Source organism: Schistocerca piceifrons, chromosome 7, assembly GCF_021461385.2.
Source record: "Schistocerca piceifrons isolate TAMUIC-IGC-003096 chromosome 7, iqSchPice1.1, whole genome shotgun sequence".
NCBI classification, from domain to species: domain Eukaryota; kingdom Metazoa; phylum Arthropoda; class Insecta; order Orthoptera; family Acrididae; genus Schistocerca; species Schistocerca piceifrons.
The window spans coordinates 350,946,057-350,969,187 of NC_060144.1; the positions used below are offsets into that span (position 1 = coordinate 350,946,057).

General features: G+C 42.5%; 1 protein-coding gene across 2 annotated transcripts in view; it reads left to right on the forward strand.

Annotated features, from left to right (window-relative positions):
* LOC124709114 (cytochrome P450 4C1-like) overlaps nucleotides 1-21,962 on the forward strand; it is a 98,050-nt gene extending 76,088 nt beyond the window's left edge. For both annotated transcript variants that reach the window (XM_047240768.1, XM_047240769.1), the window contains 4 exons: nucleotides 9,404-9,472; nucleotides 9,592-9,763; nucleotides 15,143-15,322; nucleotides 17,658-21,962. In XM_047240768.1, coding sequence (XP_047096724.1) covers nucleotides 9,404-9,472; nucleotides 9,592-9,763; nucleotides 15,143-15,322; nucleotides 17,658-17,815 — 579 coding nt within the window. In that variant the 3' untranslated portion in view covers nucleotides 17,816-21,962. The remainder of the gene's footprint in view (nucleotides 1-9,403; nucleotides 9,473-9,591; nucleotides 9,764-15,142; nucleotides 15,323-17,657) is intronic.
* The last annotated feature ends 1,169 nt before the right edge of the window (nucleotides 21,963-23,131 follow it).

Consider the following 23,131-nt stretch of genomic DNA (forward strand, 5'->3'; position numbering starts at 1 on the left):
TTCCATGCTGCTGCAAACGTCGTCGAACTGTTCGTGCAGATGGTTGTTGTCTTGCAAACGTCCCCATCTGCTGACTCAGGGATCGAGACGTGACTGCACGATCCGTTATAGCCATGCGGATAAGATGCCTGTCATCTCGAGTGCTAGTGATAGGAGGCCGTTGGGATCCGGCAAGCGTTCCGTATTACCCTCCTGAAACCACCGATTCCATATTCTGCTAACAGTCATTGGATCTCGACCAACGCGAGCAGCAGTGTCGCGATACGATAAACCGTAATCGCGATAGGCTACAATCCGACCTTTATCAAAGTCGGAAACGTGATGGTACGCATTTCTCCTCCTTACACGAGGCATCACAACAACGTTTCACCAGGCAACGCCGGTCAAGTGCTGTTTGTGTATGAGAAATCGGTTGGAAACTTCCCTCATGTAAGCACGTTGTAGGTGTCACCACCGGCGCCAACCTTGTGTGAATGCTTTGAAAAGCTAATCATTTGCATATGACAGCATTTTCTTCCTGTCGGTTAAATTTCGCTTCTGTAGCACGTCATCTTCGTGGTGTAGTAGTTTTACTTCAAGGTAAACCGTTAGGATGATCCTGAAGAATGATATGAATGTCCTTACCTGTTACGGAGCGCTGGCAAAAGCAACGTTTGTGCTCTTCAGCTGCACAGATTCTAAATCTGCGATGATTAACTGCGATGTTCACACAGCTGATGTTGGAGATACCGATAGAGCTGATATGGCTCTAATGGACGGTGGCCTATATGAGACTTCGGGTAATCGGACGAAACGAGGTTGTGCGAAGCTAAGAGGAGGTGCGGCATAGTAATAGAGCTGACGCCGTCGTAATTGTTACATAAGGGAATTGACAGCTGAGGCTTGGGGTAGTGGTTTACGATTAGAGGCACAGATGCTGCTGAGCGAAAGTAATAAGTAAAAGTGTCCAGGAAGGATGCCGTGTAGTAAATGGAATAAACAAGGTTGTCTAAGCAAGAGAAACGGAATTGGAAGTGATTCTGAGGGTGCGTGGATATGGCATTCAGGTGAAATACATAGCGAGCAGCCAGTATGTTTTATTGGTAGATATGAGGTCGCCCAAATGAGTGAACCTTTTCGAGGGTAGAGGTGAGTAAACAGGTTGTATACTGGGTTGTATACTCGGTCCTGGTGACGCAATGTAAGGAGTTCTTTGAGTGGAGTGATATGTCGATAGAACAGATAGTGACAGCTAATTCAGATCTAGTGGAAGTAGGCTTTACATTACACGTACAAGAGTAGGCGGCGTGGGATAGACTGCGAGCGTTGAATATGAGCAATGATTTTCTTTGTACCTCTCAGCAGACAAGCGTGTACCACTCTCATCATTAGCACTAGCTTCGGTTCATCAAACCGTCGATTGTCTGGGTAAGACATCCTGCCGTAGCTACTCCCACATCATCAATCAATCAAATTACTTAAAAACCCAATCCTAAAAATTCCCCCACAGAAGACAGAATATCAATAGCCCAACCAAACAGAAGCCACAGTATTCCACTCCAAGCGGATTACAGTGAACCAACGGACACCGTGATCAGCACAATCCAAATTTATACTCCATCCTTCTGTAGGAAATCTCCTCCAAAGGTTGAGTTTCCATGCGTCGTGGTCCGCACTAGGTCCCTAACCGAAACGCTGACCACAGAACCTCAAATTCGTGATAAAGCCGAGGAGGTTGAATTGGAACGTAACTCCTATTCTGAAATTGAAATTGGAAAAACCCTCCGTATCCGAAATCTATTGACCGCACATTTCACGCTCTCATTTTTTCTTAATCGCCATTTACTTTCAATGACGTCATCACCCATGGCGCACATATTTACAACTGTATAAAGCACTTAGAATCTTCCTGATCCCCAGTCAAAACGTAATTTTGCTACAGATGTCTTACATACAATGATCACCAGCAGAATAATGTAAAAACGCTCCCATCTGTCCTCAAATCAAAATCAATCGTCTCCTAAAACAGTGTCCGAAGCTGCAAACTCCACCCCAATGAAATACCTGTAACCTACCTCTTCTCGTCTCTTCCGACAAGCGTAAGGCAAAAAATCCTCTATCGCAAGCCTGAAATCGCTGTCCCCATTTTCCCGATAGTCACACCACTCCGAACAACTATCGATGTCATCTTTCTATCACTGAAGATGTAATCATTTTTGTTACGGCTGCCTCCCGTTATATCCATTCACTTCAGTTACTCTATGTTCTTCAACAAATCACAATAGCTGCTCTTTCTGTATTTCATGTGAATCCCCTGGACGTATTTCGTCTGCAACTGTGGCTACACAGGCCTGTGAAAGTGAAATCATCGATACTTGTGCGAGATGTTCTTTTCCATGTCTTGCATGATAATGCTCGACCAATAAGAAGCACATTTTCTACAGAAAAAATGTTTAATGAAAAGAGTGGATAGATCTGTTCATAGACATGAAACCCATAGAGAACATGGAGAAAGCTTTCTGTCGGAGTTCGTGCTCGCAGTATTGCGCCGACACTAACTTTGCGACACGAACGAATGTTCACTTCCTGTAGATCTCATAGCCGCTGCTGTACGAACTTCATTATCAAACATCACATTAATATTATTTGTACTTTTGCGAACTGATACGCCATTTAGTTTCAATTCAATTCTAACTTAACTCTTTTGTCCAGTACTGTGTTTTCGTGTTACGTTTATACCTGTTAATTGTGATGTTCCATGCTTTCGAAATGTTTCTTCTTATCTGAAACATAAAAAATTAGAGATCGTTGTCTTTCCTTAATTTTGTCATTGATAAATAGTTCAAATGTAATGGAGAAGGTTTCGAGGGAAAAACGACTGTCTGTACACCTCCGTATGACCAATAATTTCTCGTATCTTATCTTCGTGCTACTCACACGAAATGTATGTTGGTGGCAGTAGAATCGTTCGGCAGTCAGATTCAAACACCGGTTCTCGAAAAGAACGTAACCTACCCCCCAGTGATTCCCCTTTGAGTTGCCGAAGCATCTGCGTAACACGTGTTATTCAAACCTACCGGTAATAAATCTTGCAGCCCGCGTCTGAATTGTTTCGATGTCTTCCTTTAATCCTACCTGGTACTGATCCCAAATGGAAGAATCCGCAGATAGTTTTCAGCACATTTCGCAGATAACGTTGCCGTAAAATCTATAGCAGTAGATCTTCATATTAGTAAATTCAGATCATTCTTTCCCATGTTGTTAAAGACTTACACACAGTTCAAAAAGTTAGGTGCCTGGGGTTACAAAGCTTGCAAGAGAATGGTACAATTCGACATGTCGAAACCTATTTTAAGCACTTATGCCATATCAAAAATTTCTCAAATCGTTATTTTTGTTGAGCAACTTGCAGTTCATACCGACAGCTAAACGGCTGCAGATGTAATAGTTACACAAGTGACCGGCAGAGGAAAGAAAATCAAGACAGTGCATGCTGTTTCATTACAGACGACTTCCATCAATCGGGACTTCAATTTCTGTAGTACAGTTCTTATGATAATTTTTAAATACTGTATGTATGTATGTATGTATTTAAGCGGGGATCTAGAAACGACTGAGAGGCTTCGTCCCGCCGTAGCCCTCAGTGGTCCACAACCCCACAACAGGCCACAGCAGTCCACCCACCCCACTGCCGTCCCACACCGAACGCAGGGTTATTAAATACTGTATACTTTGCTAGCAATGAAACAGTTCCTCGTTTATTCCCTATAGTTGTCACAAAATGTGAAGCGTCTCTTGGATGAGGAAAACAACTTTTCCTGTGAAATTTAAAATTTTCCCTGCGAATTAAATGTTCGAAGAGATTTCGCGATTGCAAACGGTCATTGTAAACTTCATTCCACGATATTTCATCTGGACACCTGCCAGTCATCTTGAAGTGAGCCATCAAACATTTTCCTTTCACCAGACACATCCGATAAAGGAAAAATTACTGCATGCAGGCACTTCACAGCAATTACTACTTTTACTTAGGCGGAACTGAAATGAAATGAGAAATAGTAATATCAGTTGGTTTGTATATTGTGCTGTGTACCAGGCAACTTGATCAAATTCGTAAAATTTTATGTGCAAAACTGACAGTGAAGAAATGACTGAAATTTAACAATGCTGTTCCTATGATAAACCTGAAATGACAAAGACCTAACGGAAAACTACAGATTTTCTGACTGCTTTAGGCTGTTGAAAAGTATTTTATCGAGAGGCTGAACCACGCTACTAGTTCCGGATGGAATCCGAATTATATTAACACCCTTTTCAGCGTCCTCCTAAAGGCAGAGGTATCGTTATCTCCAAGCCAAAAGTCCAACAAAATGAATGAATTATTGTCTACAGATGGCAAGAAGATGCTTCGGACGTAACATTGAAAATTATTGTCTCCTATTTTTCCAAATTTTGCTACGTCGATTGCAAGAATTTTGCAATAAACTGTCCTTTCCCTGATGTTCCTGAAGGCAGACATATAGCTGCAGAAACAGTAACACTGGCGTTGTTGTGATGATGACGATGATACCTGGTTCGTGGGGCGCTCAACTGAGCGGTTATCAGCGCCCTAAAATTTCCCAATCTTTTCATAGGCCAGTGACGCCAGTTTTCCCGATTGATGATGAAGTCAGGAGGATAACACAGACGCTCAGTCCCTGGGCGAAGAAAATCCCCACCCTGGCCGGGAATCCAATCAGGAGCCCTGCGATCCGTAAGCGCTGTTGTACGAGTATATGAATCCACAAGATTCATCGACTGCACAAGCGACTCTGTCTTTCTTGGCTCTAAACAATACAGTGAAGAAGTGCGAGTTGCAGGAAAACTGACTGACTGGCTTTACACACAGCATTTTAGGGGATAAGAAACTTCGACTTCACGTCAGCTACGAATTTCTCTATGGTATTACCTTTTACGTACGCAGCTCGTGGTCGTGCGGTAGCGTTCTCGCTTCACGCGCCCGGGTTCCCGGGTTCGATTCACGGTGGGGTCAGGGATTTTTCTCTGACTCGTGATGACTGAGTATTGTGTGATGTCCTTAGGTTAGTTAGGTTTAAGTAGTTCTAAGTTCTAGGGGACTAATGACCATAGATGTTAAGTCCCATAGTGCTCAGAGCCATTTATTACCTTTTAGTGACACCTCCCCCATACATTCACTTGAGGTAAACTTCGTAATTTTGGGACTTCCTTTTCCCTATAATTTCCTGAGTCCACTTAATAAGTTCGGAAGAGGCTGAAAATCGGTAATGTCGATCTTGCTTGCAGTTAAGAGCACCCAGTCGGTTAGTCTCCTTCGGTAATGCCGCATTGACCCTCACGAGTAGCTCTAAGTGTTTCGGATAGTTATTGTTTCACACTTTTGAGAGTTTCATTTTGGCGCAAGTTTCTACACCTATATCTTCATCTACGTAGATACTCCACATGCCACCATATGGCGCGTGGTGGAGGGAATCCTGTACCACTCCTTGTCGTTTCCTTTCCTGTACCACTTGCAAACAGAGCGAGGGAAAAACGACTGTCTGTACGCCTCCGTATGACCAATAATTTCTCGTACCTTATCTTCGTGTTAGTCACACGAAATGTATGTTGGTAGCAGTAGAATCGTTCGGCAGTCAGATTCAAATACCGGTTCACGAAAAGAACGTAACCTACCCTCCAGTGATTCCCCTTTGAGTTGCCGAAGCATCTGGGTAACACGTGTTATTCAAACCTACCGGTAACAAATCTAGCAGCCCGCGTCTGAATTGTTTCGATGTCTTCCTTTAATCTTACCTGGTACTGATCCCAAATACTCGAGCAGTACCCAAGAATAGATGGCAACAGTGGTCTCCTTTATAGATGAACCACTCTTTCCTAAAATTCTCCCAAGAAACCGAAGTCTACCATTCGAATTCTCTCGCATGCTCGTTCCATCTCACTTCGCTTTGCTACGTTACGCCAAGGCATTTAAACGAGTTGACTATGTCGAGCAGGACACTAGTAATACTGTATCCAACATTACAGGTTTATTCTTCTTACTCATATGCATAAACTTACATTTTTCAACATTTAGGGCTAGCTGTCGTTCATAATACCAACTGGAAATTTTGTCATAAATCGTCTTGTATCTTCCTACGGTCACTCAACTTCGGCACCTTACCGTACACCGTGACATCAAGAGCAAACAGCAGCAGATTGATGCCCATCCCGTCCGGCAAATCATTTATGTGTGCAGAGAACGACAGCGGTCCTATCACACTTTTCTGGGGCACTCCTGACGATAACCTTGTCTCTGATGAACACTCGACATCGAGTACAGCATACTGGGTTCTATTACTTAAGAACTGATCGATCTACTCATATATCTGCGAAATTATTCCGTATACCTATACCTTCATTAACAGCCTGCAGTGGGGAACCGTGTCAAATGTTTTCCGGAAATTTAGAAGTGTGGAATCCGCCTGTTGTCATTCATTGCCTTCATCCATAGTTCGCAGTACATCATATGAGAAAAGGGCAAGCTGTGTTTCGCACGGGCGATGCCTTCTAGAACCATGCATATTCATGGACATAAGCTTCTCTGTCTCAAGAAAATTTATTATGTTCGAACTGCGAATATGTTCAAGGATGCTGCGCAGACAGAAGTTAGAGATATTGGTCTGTAATTTAGCGGGTACTTTCCTTTACTCTTTATACACTGCAGTCACCTAAGCCTGAGTCCCTTGGTACTTTGTGCTGGGCGATAGATTCGCGATGAATGCAAGCTAGGCAAGGGGCCAATGCCGTAGAGCACTTTTTGTAAAACTGAAATCTGACCTCATCCGCACCTGGTGATATATTTGCTTTGAAATCTTCCAGTTATTTCTGTACGCGGGAGATGCTTATTACTACGTCGTCCATACGGGAGTCTGTCTGATGGTCAAATGACGGTATGTTGTACGATTCTACTGTGTGAACGATTTCTTGAACATGAAATTCAAAACTAGGGCTTTCATTTTGCTATCTTCAGCTGCCACCCCACACTGATCAACAAGGGTCTGAATGGAAGCTTTTGACCTGCTTAGCGATTTTACATACGACCAGAATTTCCTCGGGTTCTCTGGCAGATTTTCTGCTAAGTGCGACGGTGGTAGTTGTATGCATCGTGGACAGGTCTTTTCACAGACGCACGGATCTCTCCTAACCTTCCCTTGTCGTCATTTGTGCGTTCCCATTTGAACCGAGAGTGCAACAGCCTCTGTTTGCTCAGCATCCTCCGACTTTCCATGTTAGGTCTTTTCCATCGTTTATCCACTTATTAGGCACATAACTCTCCAGACCATGATTTACAATCTGTGTAAAATTTGTCCATAATTCCTCTACATGAATCTTACTGGAAGTAAGTGATACCAGTTCGCTGTCTAAATGAGATGCTAATAACTGCTTATCTGCCCTGTCTAGTAGAGACACTCTCCTAGTATTCTTGACTGATTTATTGACTTTCGTAATCATAGTTACTATATTGACATCATGATCGCTAATCCCCGTTTCTATACTGACATTGTCGATAAGGTGCGACCTGTTTGTAGCTACAAGTTCTAAGATATTTCTATTGTGTGTGGGTGTCGAGCTAGCTGCTCAAGACCGTTTTCAGAAAACGTGTCCAGAAGTATCTCCCAACACACTCTGTCTGTACCCCAGCAGTGAATCCATTGACATCCCAGTCTATACTCGATAGGTTAAGATCGCCTCCAAGTAGAACTTATTAGGAGTGATTTAAAATGGAATGATCATATAAAGTTGATCGTCGGTAAAGCAGATGCCAGACTGAGATTCATTGGAAGAATCCTAAGGAAATGCAATCCGAAAACAAAGGAAGTAGGTTACAGTACGCTTGTTCGCCCACTGCTTGAATACTGCTCAGCAGTGTGGGATCCGTACCAGATAGGGTTGATAGAAGAGATAGAGAAGATCCAACGGAGAGCAGAGCGCTTCGTTACAGAATCATTTAGTAATCGCGAAAGCGTTACGGAGATGATAGATAAACTCCAATGGAAGACTCTGCAGGAGAGACGCTCAGTAGCTCGGTACGGGCTTTTGTTAAAGTTTCGAGAACATACCTTCACCGAAGAGTCAAGCAGTATATTGCTCCCTCCTACGTATATCTCGCGAAGAGACCATGAGGATATAATCAGAGAGATTAGAGCCCACACAGAAGCATACCGACAATACTTCTTTCCACGTACAATACGAGACTGGAATAGAAGGGAGAACCGATAGAGGTACTCATGGTACCCTCCGCCACACACCGTCAGGTGGCTTGCGGAGTATGGATGTAGATGTAGATGTAGATGTAGATCTGGGTATTTACGTACTTCATTTTCAGATTTCACAAATCCAAACCGGCTTTGCATACTGCTTATGTATTTCTCCCTGTTTCCTTTAACCAAGCAATTTAAGCATTTTCTTTGTCACAGGAAGCTATTACTGTACAAGTTCTCTTTGGGCTTGGAAGGGATTCTATTTTTGTTCTGGACTTTAATTAGCACAACAGTTGTCGTTCGAACCACAATTCAAGGAATCTTCAAAATTATGTCCTGTTTTCCCTAATGTTTCGACAACTGCTAACGACATGTCCAAAAAATTGACTGATTTATAACAAATATACAGCTCTTCAGGAGAAGCAGGTGATTTCGAAAGCTTACCACATTATTCAAATTTCGTCTTTTCAGGGCTGAAAACATTAATTGAATTTCACGTTACTGTGAAACTCTGTAAACTGCACTAAGACAGATGCTATTAGCAAGCATATGCGAAGAAATCTCGAAGAAAATTAATTCAGTTCTATATCGATTGTTAACACTTAGCGATACCACAAAGGTATCTGCTAATTATTATGGATAGTACATGAGTTACAAATTCTAGTAAATGGTAACTGCGAACAACTGTGTCCGAGAAACTGTCAACGAAAACTGATATTCGATTTACAAATTATGATCGCGTTGTGCCATGTCATCTGTTCACTGAAGTGCTGTCAGCCAAGGATATGAGCCCGCCGTGCTGCGCATGGGCTGTCTGCTACAGCGACACCAGGTGTATACATTTCTCCTGCCACCAGGCAAGCTACGAATTTGGTAAATTTCAACATTTTTAAGTAGTTGTAGCTTTTCTTAGCAGCTAAAATTTCGAGATTGAGTTTCTTTCGGTGTGTTCTTCCCATTTAAAAAATTTCGGGGCAGGCTTCGACATGTCGGACTGGACAGTTCCGTTGTTAGTTGAGGATTTCAGGAAAAAATTTCTCCAATTAATCTAGTACATAACAAACAAAATTCTTTGTGAATATATTTCTGTTATGTATCTGGTACCGCCAAGTTGGTCAGATAACTAAAGATTTGAACTACCTATCTCTCCGTATTTATTTCTGCAGGGCCATGACACGACTTCAGTTGCCATGTGTTGGGCTCTTCTTCTTCTGGGACACCATCAGAACGTCCAGGTATTTTCGCATATCAAATAAACAGTGGAAGCAGAGTTACTGCACTCACACTGCTACTATCGTTTACCTCTGCTCATTATTATTATTATTATTATTATTATTATTACTATCTATTTCAGGACAAAGTTTACTCAGAACTTCACGATATATTCGGACATGACAAAGATCGCCTTCCAACGTTGCAAGATCTTAACAGTATGAAATACCTCGAGATGGTCATCAAGGAGACGCTACGCCTATATCCCAGTGTGCCGTTTATCGGGAGGAAGGTCACCAAAAATATCGAAATAGGTACGTCACTTCCATATTGTTTCTCTATTTTAGATACAGATAACATAACGTACCGAGTATATACGATAGGAAAGGGGCCCTAGTAGCCTTTGTAAGTAGTCGTGGGATGTGTAACGAATTAGTAAGAGAATCCTTAGCTCTCCATCATAAGGGTTCTATAAAAATTATGCGGCAATAGGGGACATAAAGAGAGGGTGACTCAAGCCGAGTCAACAGACTGGTCGTGAAAGAAAAGGGGAAGTGGGAAAGCTGGTGAAATAAGTAGCTGTGTACTTCCATTCTTTAAGGGACTATCGTAAGAAAGTGAAAAATATAAGCTGCATGGCAACTACCAAGCATACCACAAAACAGTAAAGTGCGCTGTAACCAACTACGTCACCCTTCGCTCCTGATATATAAAGCATACATTAAAAGGACGATCTTTTCTGAAGGTATGTGAGGTTATCTGTTTGAGGACGTTGCTGTGGCTTATAGGCAACGTAGCGCGACTCCGATGCTGGTATATAAACACCGACTTGTAGGCAGGGGTTAGTGTGGCATTCGTGTCTTTCCGACGTGCTTGCGGTAGATGCGGAAACGTGAACTCCATGGCGAAGTTATTACCAAAGGCGTCCAAAGTGCTATTATTCTTTGCTTGGCTGCCGAAGGACGAGCACAGGTAGACATCCTTCGGAGAATGAAGAATGTGTATGGGGCAGAATGTCTCTCGAAAACCATTGTTGTCGACTGGTGCGCCAAGTTCCGCGTTGTTTCATGATAACGCTCGTCCCCATATCGCAAATTTCATGAAGCAGAAGTTATGCCACCTCAAGTGGGAGACACTAGAACACACGCCATTCAGTCGGGATCTCTCCCCATGCGATTATCATGTTTTCAGTCCCTTAACAAAGGCCTCGGAGGGTCGATTCCTTTGGGACAGGGACGTGCAGCAGGCAGTTACGGACTTCTTCGTGCAGCAGCACACGGCATTTTACCAAATGAGTTTCTTCAACTTGTTGCGTCGGCATGATGATTGCTTCAATGCTCACGGCGAGTTTCCTTGGTTGACATGACGATTCAGGACTGCACGGCCTTCGGACAGAAATTTTTTACCGTTACTTATACACGGTGACAGATAAAATCCGGAGGTTGTTGAGGGATGTTTTCTGTATTTTGGTACAAATGACCTGCTGTCTGCGATTGCTCTTTACAAAGTCATTGGATTTTGTTTGATTTCTTACCGCAATAATCATTTTATATGCGTTTCCCTAATAAATCTGCATAAAAGTGCAAATTTCTTCAGTATGCGCTGTTGTCTTGTCTGGAAAGGAACTTCTGCAGTCTGCTGACGGCAGTTTCTGTTGTCAACCGTAATTCCCACTTTACCCTTTGCCATCAAGTCTGCATTCGGTACTGCTCAGTTCTGTCTCAGTTTTGTTCTATTGGCAGTGTTAGTTGTGCGTTAACAGTAATACAGTGCAGTACGGATAGGTTTACTAATGAGGGGGTGGCTCATACGCACTGTTTCGGCGTAAAGTCAAGTGCCGGCACGACGGGAAAGAACGTCAGAGCAGAGGGGGCTATGAGACGAAGACAGCCAGTAGTACGCTGACCGACCCCCGTCTAGGACAACAACGAGACAGAAGAGGACATAAGCGCCTCGCCGCCTGGCCGCGGCCCAGTTGAAGATTGGCCGCTCTACGAACTCAACAGCAGGACTTAGAAGCTGCATAATTCCACTTGTATTAGGCGTTGTTGTACTAATGAGACTTCTGATATGTCTGCCGCCATTTGCTTGTGTCACACCACTGTAAATTCCCAAAATTAAATATTGTCATTTATCTTGCTGTAATAAAAATTCATTAATACGATTTGCTGGAATTGTTTTCTAGCGCTCCGAGAAAGCAGGTTTCCCAGGCACCCCATATTCGACGAGCAGGCAGGATACAGACGGGACGAGGTTCTCCTCACTCGGCTTCGGATAGGCCACAGTCCTATGACGCATGGCTTCCTGCGCCGGCGAGAGAACCCTCCAATGTGTGGTACTTGTGGCATCCAGGTCACTGTGTGCCACATTTTATTGGATTGCGTTTTATTTTCTGACCAGCAGGCCGCGCCTGACTTGACGGTTGATTTGCCATCTCTTTTAGGAAATACTCAAACGAATGTGGTTAAAGTTTTAAAGTTCTGCGACTTTTCCATTGTTTTTACCAAGATTTTAGGGAGAGAGTCTTAATTTGGACACAGGATGACTGGCTCGCCCATATTTTACACAAGTGGCAAGCCAATGACAATTTCCTGTGGCATCCTTGGAGCTCCTTTCTCGTTTTCCTTACGTTCTATTTTCTTGTACAGAATTTTGCAGATTTTCCTGCTTTCTTTGCATGTATGCTTCCATTTTATTAAATTTGTCCACATTCGTTTCCTTTTAATGTGTATGAGGGCGCTGATGACCTCGACGTTGAGCGCCCGTAATCCCCAAAACACACACACACACACACACACACACACACACACACATACAAAATGCGCATCACGTATGAGTTCATCACAAAATAACGATGGTATTCTGAACTGTTACCTCAGCGATGGTAGTCATGTCACAGAACTTCTGCATCCCCAACTTCTACAATCATCATTAAACCTACCCATACTGCAAAGTATCGCTGTTGATGTGCAACTAATACCGCCAAGAGAAATTAGCGCGACAATATTTTGTAGCGTTTTCGTTACGAAATGTGTGGTGCTGCAATTCATTGGGAGATTAGGTCGAAAACATCAGTATCAGTCACAAAATACTTGTATAACATGCTTGCGGATGACACTGCCGGACTTCAGCGGAGATCAGACAAAAATCCAGTAAGTAAATATCACAAACCGATGGCTTTTGCAACTAACTGCTTTTAAATCTGGAAGCAACCGGAAATTGTAAAAAGGGTTTGTTTGGAAATCATTGTCGAAGTTTTAAATTAATAAAACAAAATTAGTAAAATAAACTTAATTCATGTGTATTAGCAGTTGCAAAGATGGATCTGAAATACCTTAAGTGCACAGGGGTCGCACAAAAATATGGAAGCACCAAAGACACAACACATTACCAAGCCTAATAAGTTCTAGAAAACCCGATGGCATTTAAAACAGTCGTCTCGCAATTAATAAGTACGGGTCTTGCACGGTTTTCAAGAGAATCTTATATCATCCTTCTAGCAAAATTGTGGCAAGTAGAGAGAACGATGATGATGATCGATACCTTTCGCGCACCCTTATCTTTCTTTTCACTAATAATAAAGAAAGATTAAATAATATAATAAATATATTCGATACTAGATCACATAGAATCAGTAACACAGATCTCATGACTGTTGTGGCTAGAAGAGATACGGCATTCATTCTAGTGCTCGAAAAACCTGTCCTGACCGATGCAGGCTGTAAACAGGCGGCATATCCTCTTGGAAAATAGCATCGCCATTGAAAACAAACATTGTGACACACGGTGCAACTTTATCAGCCAAAATGTTCACAAGTACTTTGCAGCAATGGGACCTTGCAGACTAACCATGGGGCCCATTGAATACCACGATATGGCTGCCCAAGTCATAACCGATTCCACGCCGTGTTTCACTCTTGGGACGCAAACTCGGCCAGAAGTTGGAAACAGTATGAAACATCCGATAAAATGACTTTCTTTCTGTGCTCCCCAATCCAGGCACCAAGTTTTGCTATTACTGACTTTTGCATCGCTAATGTGTGGTTTTGTAATTCTAGCTCGCCCTGCAATTTCCCGCTTATGGAGTTGCCTTCGTGTTGTTTTGGTGCTGACAGTGGGCAAGAGTGTGACATTCAGTCGAGCAATGACTTTTGCACCTGTAGTTATCTCATTTTTTAGTCACAATTATCTTTATGATCAGATCAACACACACTTTCTTACGTGTTAGGACTTAGAGAATGCTGCTTTCCCTGTATGCGGTATCCACATGCATGTTCAAGCGCGCATTTCTCGCTGTTTTTCCATACTTCTGTCCGACGCCTGTGCATGAGATATGTTAAAAAATAACAGGATTATGTGTTCCTTTTTGAGGTAAGATTTTTATTTATTCACCTATATCAATCTCACTTCCTTTAAAATAGTCCAGACTTTTATCAGTTTTTTTCCCAATCCACGAACTCTTCTGGAACTCGATCTATGGGACAGCTTTTAGCTCTCTCAGGAATGAGTATATAATATGGTCGATGCTTGTGAAACAACGGTCTTTTCAAGTTTTCTTTACTTTAAGGAACTGATAAAAATCACATGACTGGCGAATATGGAGGATGGGTCATCATTACGGTATTATTTTTCGCCAAAAATTCACGATCGCGCAACGAAGTTTGAGCAGATGCGTTATCGCCATGACTACTATCACTTCAGGTCTTTTTTTTGGAAAGCTGCTCGCGAAAGGTATTGAATTTGAAAGTAGTACTTCTTAATATCGTAATTGCGGCAGGAACTCGTGGTGCACTATTCCGTTAAAATCGAAGAACACGGTGAGCATAACCTTCACATTTCACCGTACGAGATTTTCCTGTTTTGGCGATCCATAATGCTTTCACTAGGACAATTAGACTTAGCTTCGGCGCTATCAGCAAATTCATGCTCCCTACCTGTTATTATATGTTTCGTTGTCCTTCATCTAGCGACTCCTAAGCAACTATCAGTAGCCAAAGTTATCGTTCGAAATTCGACAACTTTTGGGAAAAAGTTTTCCGTTGCATGTTTCATAACAAAAAGGACAAAAAATTCATAGCATGCGTGAGTTGATATGTCAGCATCATCAACTGCTTCACTGATTGTGACTGACGATCTTCAGAGCCCTTTCTTTAAGTTTCTCCATCATTTCATCAGGTTACGATGTGCTGGGACTTTTAGGGCGCTGGCGATCTTCAACGTCTTGACAGCCTTCTTCGAAATGCTTATACCACTCACAAGCCCTTGTTTTACTCATGACAGACGCATCAAAATCATTATTCAACATTTCTGAAACTTTCCTGTTCTTTATTCCGTTCGTAGACCAAAATACAAATTCTTTGACACATTTTTACACAGAATAAATAATCTCCGACAGTATCAAAACACGTGTAAACAGATTGGCATCTCTCAACACACTAAATATCCTATATGCCTAACACGATACAGACACTTAACGAACGAATCGGACTAATACACAACGCCAAAGTGCATTTTCCCCTCTTTGAACACACCTTGCACAATTCATATTCTGTTGATGAAAATCGGATGCAACGAAATTTTCGTTGATAATTAGTAGGATAAAAATAGTACAGACCGAGTGTGATTCGTAGTGGTCTCCTGAGAAGGAGTGCTACCTAAGTGGCGTGTGTGTGTGTGTGTGTGTGTTTCTGCAGGCGGCTACGCTGTACCGGAGGGCGCCATGCTGAACCTGCACATCTACCACGCACACCGCGACCCCGACCACTGGCCGGACCCGGACAGCTTCGACCCGGACAACTTCCTGCCGGAGAGGGTGCAGGGCAGACACCCTTACGCCTACGTACCCTTCAGTGCCGGGCCTCGCAACTGTATAGGTAAGGCACACACTAACTCGCCGTCCTCGTTGGGTCAGTTGGGCTTATCCAAGATAACCACAAAAAATCACCCAGCTTGTAAACTAACCTAGTTTTTGTTACGAATAATCAATGTGTGCACTTTTAATTATACAGCACACATCCGACCTAAAACCAAATTCTTCCCACTTTGTGATAGAACAGACCAAGGGTACCCTTATACTCCTTTAAAGTATTCGGTGCCATGCTTTTGCGTATCATACGATACACATTTCACAGTATGGCAAATACTGGAAAATTTGGAAATTTGTTGTAAGTTCCTATGGGACCAAACTGCTGAGGTCATCGGTCCCTAGTCTTACACACTACTTAAATAAATTAACTAAGGACAACAGTGCACCACACAAAACACACAGACACACACACACACACACACACACACATCCATGCCCGAAGGAGGACTCCAACCTTCAACAGGGGAGGGAGGGCGAGCAAATATTAAAACACAGCTTTAGGTGGTCTGTATCGTATTAAGTAGCACTGTACACGAGATATATAAAATGTAACACATTCATTCAGTCAAGTACAGCTCATTTAAATACAATTAACAGGAATCTTTAAATAATGGAAGAAGTCTTGTTGTAATATCAATTTTACGAAATTTACAGAAAAGCTAGTTACTGGTACTCCGTTTGTGTAACTGTCAGAAAATAATCACCTAGAAATGTTAGTGTTAAAATAAGTTCAGTGATTAAATGGAAAATTAATTGTCAAAATTCTGTTATTTCATAGAACGTGAAAATTAATATTTTGGTTAGGTTTCTGGCTAACTGATGCAGTGAAAGTTACAGTCACTTTCAGGAGTTTATGTTTCTATAAAAACTTAAATCAGATTCAGTGTAATTAATTCTATAATTACGACTTCTAGAACTTTCTGTCATAAATAAACTATTATTTCGATCATTTGGTCAAAACGAGGTTATTAAGTAAAATTTGAACCTCAAAATCTATTTCCTCATTATGTAAAGTACTCCAAAATATGTTAGCATCAAAATTCCTGTTATAATTAGCGAGATAATACTTATTTTGTATCAAGTATTGTTAGTCAACCAGGATTCGGTACTAAATTTTAAAAGCGATTTAAAAATTACACTTGTTGTAGTCAGTCATTTATTAGACTGTCGTCAAAACTGAACTATAATTTCTTATGAATCGACCGATTTTAATTGTACCTCAATTAATGTGACTGTTGAACAGCACATTCAGAGAACTTGTATTGTTACGAAACTATGTAAGCAGTGAGCCTAAGAGTTCGGGAGTGAAAGTAGAGGGGCAATAGGGTGGCATTAGGGTGGCAGTAAAGTTGCAGTAGGGTGGCAGTAGGGTGACAGTAGGGTGGCAGCTGCTTCCAGTTAGTTCGACTGCATGATCTGTAAGGCCAGTTTCTTTGAGCTGAGCATTGTCCAAATTTTCTGGGACAATATAAACATTAACGCAAAGAACAAACTATGTGTTGGGGTAAGTTATTCAGTATCATCGGCTTTTTAAATTAACGCTGGGATTCCTGCAGTGAAGCAATTAATATCATGCAGCCCAGTTAATACTGAATCTATGGAGGAAAGTCGTCGAAGCCAACAAGATAAGTTCACGCTCCAGGGAACACAGATTCGTAATCTACGAGTAAGCCAATCGGGCATTTTTAGCTAGAACCTGGAGAAAAAGGTGTGTTAGAACTTTGGTTAACAAATCCGGAATAAAGGAAGTAATAGTCTCTTAAATTCTGTCTCTCGACTCTGGCATATCATTAGGTAGTGGCGGAACGTAGACACAATCTTTTATAATGCCCCAAAGGGAAAAATCGCATGGCGTGAGGCCAGTGAGCAGGATTTCCGCCGTACTGAGCATTACAGCCAGTCCAGTGGTCAGGGACTTCAACGTTCTTCCTGGTCTCATGCTTGATCTGTGTTCAGTTTCTGACGGGCCATCCACTGGGCCATTTACCACTGAATCAGAGGGGGTGCGATGGGGAGTTTCCCTTGTGTGTATAATTGCCCACAAGAATCGTAATATACTGCGTACTTCAACTTTGGAGTTCATTTCCAGTTGCCGCGCCATTTCACTTCCATACTGTGATGCAATTGTTATCGGACCACTGCAGGAAACCCTGAACACATACTACTCCCTTCTTTCGATAGTAGGTAACTCTTGTTGCTCAACGGCCTTAGCGTGGGACGACATCTGTGAATTACTTTTGGTAATCTCCTCGTAAGTATGGCAGAAATTGAAAATGACATTCGTAAAAAAAGTACTACACACTGCGCCTCTTTGAGTTCACGTCACTGATTGTATTTTGCAGGGCAGCGGTTCGCCATCCTTGAAGAGAAGACAGTGCTGTCGCAAATCCTGCGCAACTACCACGTGCAAACCTTGGATACCCCAGAGCACACCAAGGTCGCCATAGAGCTCATCCTGAAGCCTGTTGAAGGGATAGTGGTACGCCTGACGCCGAGGTAGCAACGAGAGAAGCTGCTCGTAATTACCTCCTTCTCGAGGCACACTTTTCAAAAGCCTTGAATAAACATTCTTAGTTCCTATGACTTTGTAACACAGGCGTTACCACCACCTTAGCAGACACCGTGGTACTGCATCGTGTAGTGCATCCCTACGTAAGCTGCAGAGGGCGTCTATGCTCAACCGCTGGTCCTCCAGTCTTCGCTTCACATATTATGGAACTTTACTGAACTGTTCAGACCATCATGTTTCACACAACATTTTTCTGATGTCAGTAAGAAGTTTCTGTAGACGGCAGAATGTTTCATGGGCAGTTGCCGAACTGTAATATACGTTGTGTCTGCACCCCACCGACAGAACTTCGTAGGCTATCGAGGACTTGTTACATAGTAACAATTTCATTATAATTCATCTTGTTTATCATTCCAGTTACCTTTATTGCTACACATATATTTTCATGGCCGTAAAAAATCCTGTAATATGGAATGAACAAGATATACAGGGCGAGACACGTAAGACATAACACCCCTTTTATTGCGTGAACAGTTCCAGATATCGAAACGATGTTTCCTGCAAATGGTAGTACGCTAGCGGGCAGCCACTTCGGTATGTGATGAAAAGTCTTAACTTTTGTATCGATCGAAATACTGAAGCAAGTATATTTTCTTTAATGGAATCATATGCTTTTCATAACAACATTCAGTAGCTCTTGCAAAGACTATTACAGTGATATAGCGCTTGTTCGTGTTGACGTTGTAACCTTTCGGAGAAGAATCCTAGAAATGTACAAAAACTGGAAAGCAAATGCCGCCAGAGTCCGCCAAGCAGAACGCTCACGCCTGGTTTCGTCGTTACATATGGCGAGACAGGCCTACGCTACTAAGATAAAATCTCATACTTAAAGGGTCATCTACGATTTATGTGTGTGGATCTACGGCATGTGCTACTTTCTGGAGCTTCAGATGGATCTTAGGAAAACTATTCACAACGTGTGTACGTTTCCAGCTTTTTGTGGAAACAACTACAATTGCGTCAGGCTGGTGTGCATTTAAGCCCTCGCGGTTGCTGCTTGCTTGTTGAAGCCGAAACAGAAACTTCGGTCGTTCAAACTTATAAACAACCCTAATCACAGGAAAAAGAATCTATTGTATAAACTTATATTTGAAAATAACAAAATAATGCCTGACCTGTCTTTGCCTGGAGGTGTCTCAATGCTTATTAAAGGTAAAACACCGACTACCGGACACATGTGTCTGTAGATACTATGCGAAATACAGTTTAAATGAAGTAAATATTTTATCCAGACTGACTGACGACATGTCTCTGCAAACCAAATACTTTTCTCTAAAAAAAACCGTAGTTTTACACTTTGCTTAAGCACGTGCTCCAGTTGTTTACAACTGACTAAAAGGCACATTTGCAACTACCGTGCTAAAGAGAGATGAACAGATGAAAGAACATTGGATGATATGCCGCTGCACGTTGTGGAGATTTAAGTGCGCATATCGTCTGGCGGGGTTGGGTCTTCGTGACAGACTGCATTCTTCAGTGCTCTCCATAGAAATAAATCAAGCGGAGTCAAGTCAGGTGACCTTGCCGGCCACTGTACTGTAGCATTCCGTCCTATGCAACGAGTAGGAAACTTTTAATTCAGTGTTTGCGATGAACACTCGAAGAGCGAGCTAGGCAGCCGTTGTGTTGGTATCACACACACTCGCATATCCAGTGCTACGTCTTCTAGAAGAAAGGGTAGAAAGCAAGGAAGTGTGAGTAAGTGATGCCATTTAACACTTCTAGGATGAATTATGTTCCCGCAATGGAATTTCCTAGGATGCCGCGCCCTACGTTTACTCTCCACGGCCATTTATGTACATCATCAGGCCAGCGTGGATTTTCCGACGCCGAGTAGTTCTTGTTACTTAAATTTACCGTACCGTTGTTCGTAAAAGTTGCCTTGTCGATAAAGAGCACACATTAGAAAAACGTAGAGTCGCCTCCTAGGTGCTGCAGAGCAAACTGACTAAATTGTACCAGAGGTTGAAAATACCGCTACAGTTGTAAAGCTCTTTTATTGTTACACGACCGGTTTCGGGCTCTTATACGGCCATCTTCAGGCATCGTAACTTGGTGCTGTGACCCCCGAGCACCAAGTTACGACACCTGAAGATGGGCGTATAAGAGCCCGAAACCGGTCGTGTGATAATAAAAGAGCTTCACAGCTGTAGCGGTATTGTGAACCTCTGACAGTATAATGCTCAGTTGCGGATGTTCCTCCAACAGGATTGTTGGTCTGACTAAAATCTAAACAACGTTCGAAGTCACTACCTCAGAGTGCCTGATGTAGTAACAGATGATAACGGTGAATTCGTGTCGATGCAGGATAGGAATGAGACCCTTGTCTGGCTAATCCCACATTCCTTGGCAATACGTCTCCTGCCACCATGCGTACTGACAAGCGTCGTAGCCAGAGCAGCTTCATGTGCTATGTCAGTTGCAGTCTTCGTCCTCGCCTTCTGACATGAAAGCTGCCTATTGGCAATAGTGACCTAATAATAGGTGCAAGTACCTGGCACGACGGACAGCGACAAATAGGGCACACATCCGCATACCACCGGACAGTTTCGACACGATTTCTTTGGTACTCGCCTTACGAAAGAATGCCTATCGTCTCATCATTGGTGCACGTGTCTGCATGCAAGGAATGTTGAAGCAGAAATGACCTGCCGATATACGAGACGGTTCCTGGTAGTTCTGCAGTGCAGACAATAAGCAGTCGAAATGGTTTCTACAGCGATGTAGCGAGGCATGAGCGTTTCTACAATTGAAGCCCACGAGAAGGGTAGGCCGCGGCGCGCACCTCGCAGCGCGGGACACTGCAGGTCTTACGAGAGCCAATAGCCGTCTCCAACTTCGAGCGAGTGACTGTTTTAGGCGACTTTAATAATTCTTGACTGCGCGTTTAAATTCACACGAGCTCTCGATAGCACACGACAAAATTAAGACCTTTACTGGGTACTTACTCAATAACATATTGATTCCTTTGGCTCTTGCGCTGAACCAGGCGTTTCGGATGTGTGGTGGGCAAGCCGACAAGTGTGACGTCACAAGTTCGTTGCGAGGCCCGTATATCTCGCTGGCCCCGTTTAAAACGCAACAGCCGATTCCGGCGGACTTGCCTTTCAAATGGTTCAAATGGCCCTAAGCACTATGGGACTTAACATCTGAGGCCATCAGTCACCTAGACTTAGAACTACTTAAACCTGACTTAACCTAAGGACATCACACACATCCATGCCCGAGACAGGATTCGAACCTGCGACCGTAGCAGCAGCGTGGTTCCGGACTGAAGCGCCTAGAACCGCTCGGGCACAGTGGCCGGCCGTACTTGCCTTTCAGTTTAAAAATATTTCGTAGATTCTTTTGTGAAGAGTTAGATCTCTTCAAGCGCTTTCGAATGCCACTAAAAAAAGTAAACATTCTATTTAAAAAACTCGTACATACTTCAGTATCTTGATCGCTACAAGAGTTAAGAATCTTTATCGCATACCAAAGGACGTGCCCTTTGCGTGTTATCGTCTGCCGAAAAGCTCGTTTCGATATCTGAAACCGTTCACGAAACAAAAGGAGTATCACATTTTACGTGCTGTTCCTACTGGAACAGCTGAGCATCGCGACATTTTGCGCCTCTTCCATATGCGACGTTTTATTGGCCTACTCATCATCGGTAAACCTGTCTGTGCTGCAGTGTAATACTGTTAAGGTACAACTATCACTGTCGGAAAAGCAAAGCCGAGCATCACTGGGTACAAACTTGGGTGGAGAAAAGTAAAGTGAACTTTAATGTTGTTAGGAAAATGTACCGTGCGTGAGTGGACCAAGTTGCTTTCTAAGCAAGATGCACAGTGCATAGAATCGACATCTACAATCTGCTTCTTGTTCCTTACCTTTGTTCGTTTCCCTACGGGGTCTGCATTGTTATATGGTGTTAAGGGGAGGGGGGAACATTCATAAAAAATACAAACTATTTAAAAGATGTACCAAACCCACAATTTTGAGGACACGACTATGAAATTTTCTACCATGCTTAACATGAAATTAACACATTTATTGTTAAGTTCTTTGGATTCTATATATTAAACTTTTTATGGAATTTCACAATTTTATTTTCAAGAAAAATGTGGATATCTTTTTCTCAGAAACTATTCAAGAAATTCCTACTAAATTTTATTTGTTTAATCTTTTTGCTTATAGCAGAAGTAGATAGCGTATGTATGTTCAAGCACAGCCACGGCTGGGGGCCGTCGAGCTCTTATCAGTGATGCCAGAATGACGTCATATGATGACGTTATTGATAAGAGTGCTGAAGTGTCTTATCGGTGACGTCATCAGATGACATCATGTGATAAGGGTTATGACATGTCTTATCGGTGAGGTCATCAGATGACGTCATGCGATAAGGGTCCTGACATGTCTTATCGGTGGCGTCATCAGATGATGTTATAAGGGTGATGAAGTGTCTTATTGGCGTTGTCATCAGGTGACGTCATGTGATTACGGTGTTGATGTATGTTATCTGTAACGTCATTGAATGTCGTCGTGTTTTTACTTGGCGTTCCTCTAGCTTATGGACTTATGTTTCAATTTCTGTAAAGAGTAAAAAATTAGTAATTTTCAGTGATGTAATGTTATAACCCTATGGTTTATACCATTGATAACATCCATTGTTGTTTTGCTGTATGCATTCTAGCCTTGAGGCAAAGATTTTAATATTTTGATTTTGTTTTAGAGAGGTCATTGCCTTCAAACTCTCTCTCTGTTCCTCTCTCTAACGCGCGCGCGCGCGCGCACACACACACACACACACACACACACACACACACACACACTCACACACACATACACACAATGGTAAGGTAATAAAGAAGTAACTTTTTCACTTTGTTAGCGTTGTTTATTGTAGTAACAAATGTGTAGATACAATATATTGAGGAGATTATTTTAATCATGTTCATCATATGACTTTCTTTCATGTATTATTTTGTCCTTACGCCGTAAGTACTTGCAATGAGGGTAGCAGAATGTGTGCTGCTGCCATGGATCATCGCCCACCTCCCAATCATGTAGTCCTCCACCACAATAGAAGCAGGTTGTAGAATCACCAGTGCCAGTATAGAAGAAACCAGCCTCTACTAATTTTTCTAGTCATACTGGTAGATATTTTGACCAATTTTTGAAAGATTCTTTACATGCTATCCGAGAACAGTACTGAGGCCATGCAGGTCGTCTGATATGCGCCAGCTTCTGTTCATTAAACATGAA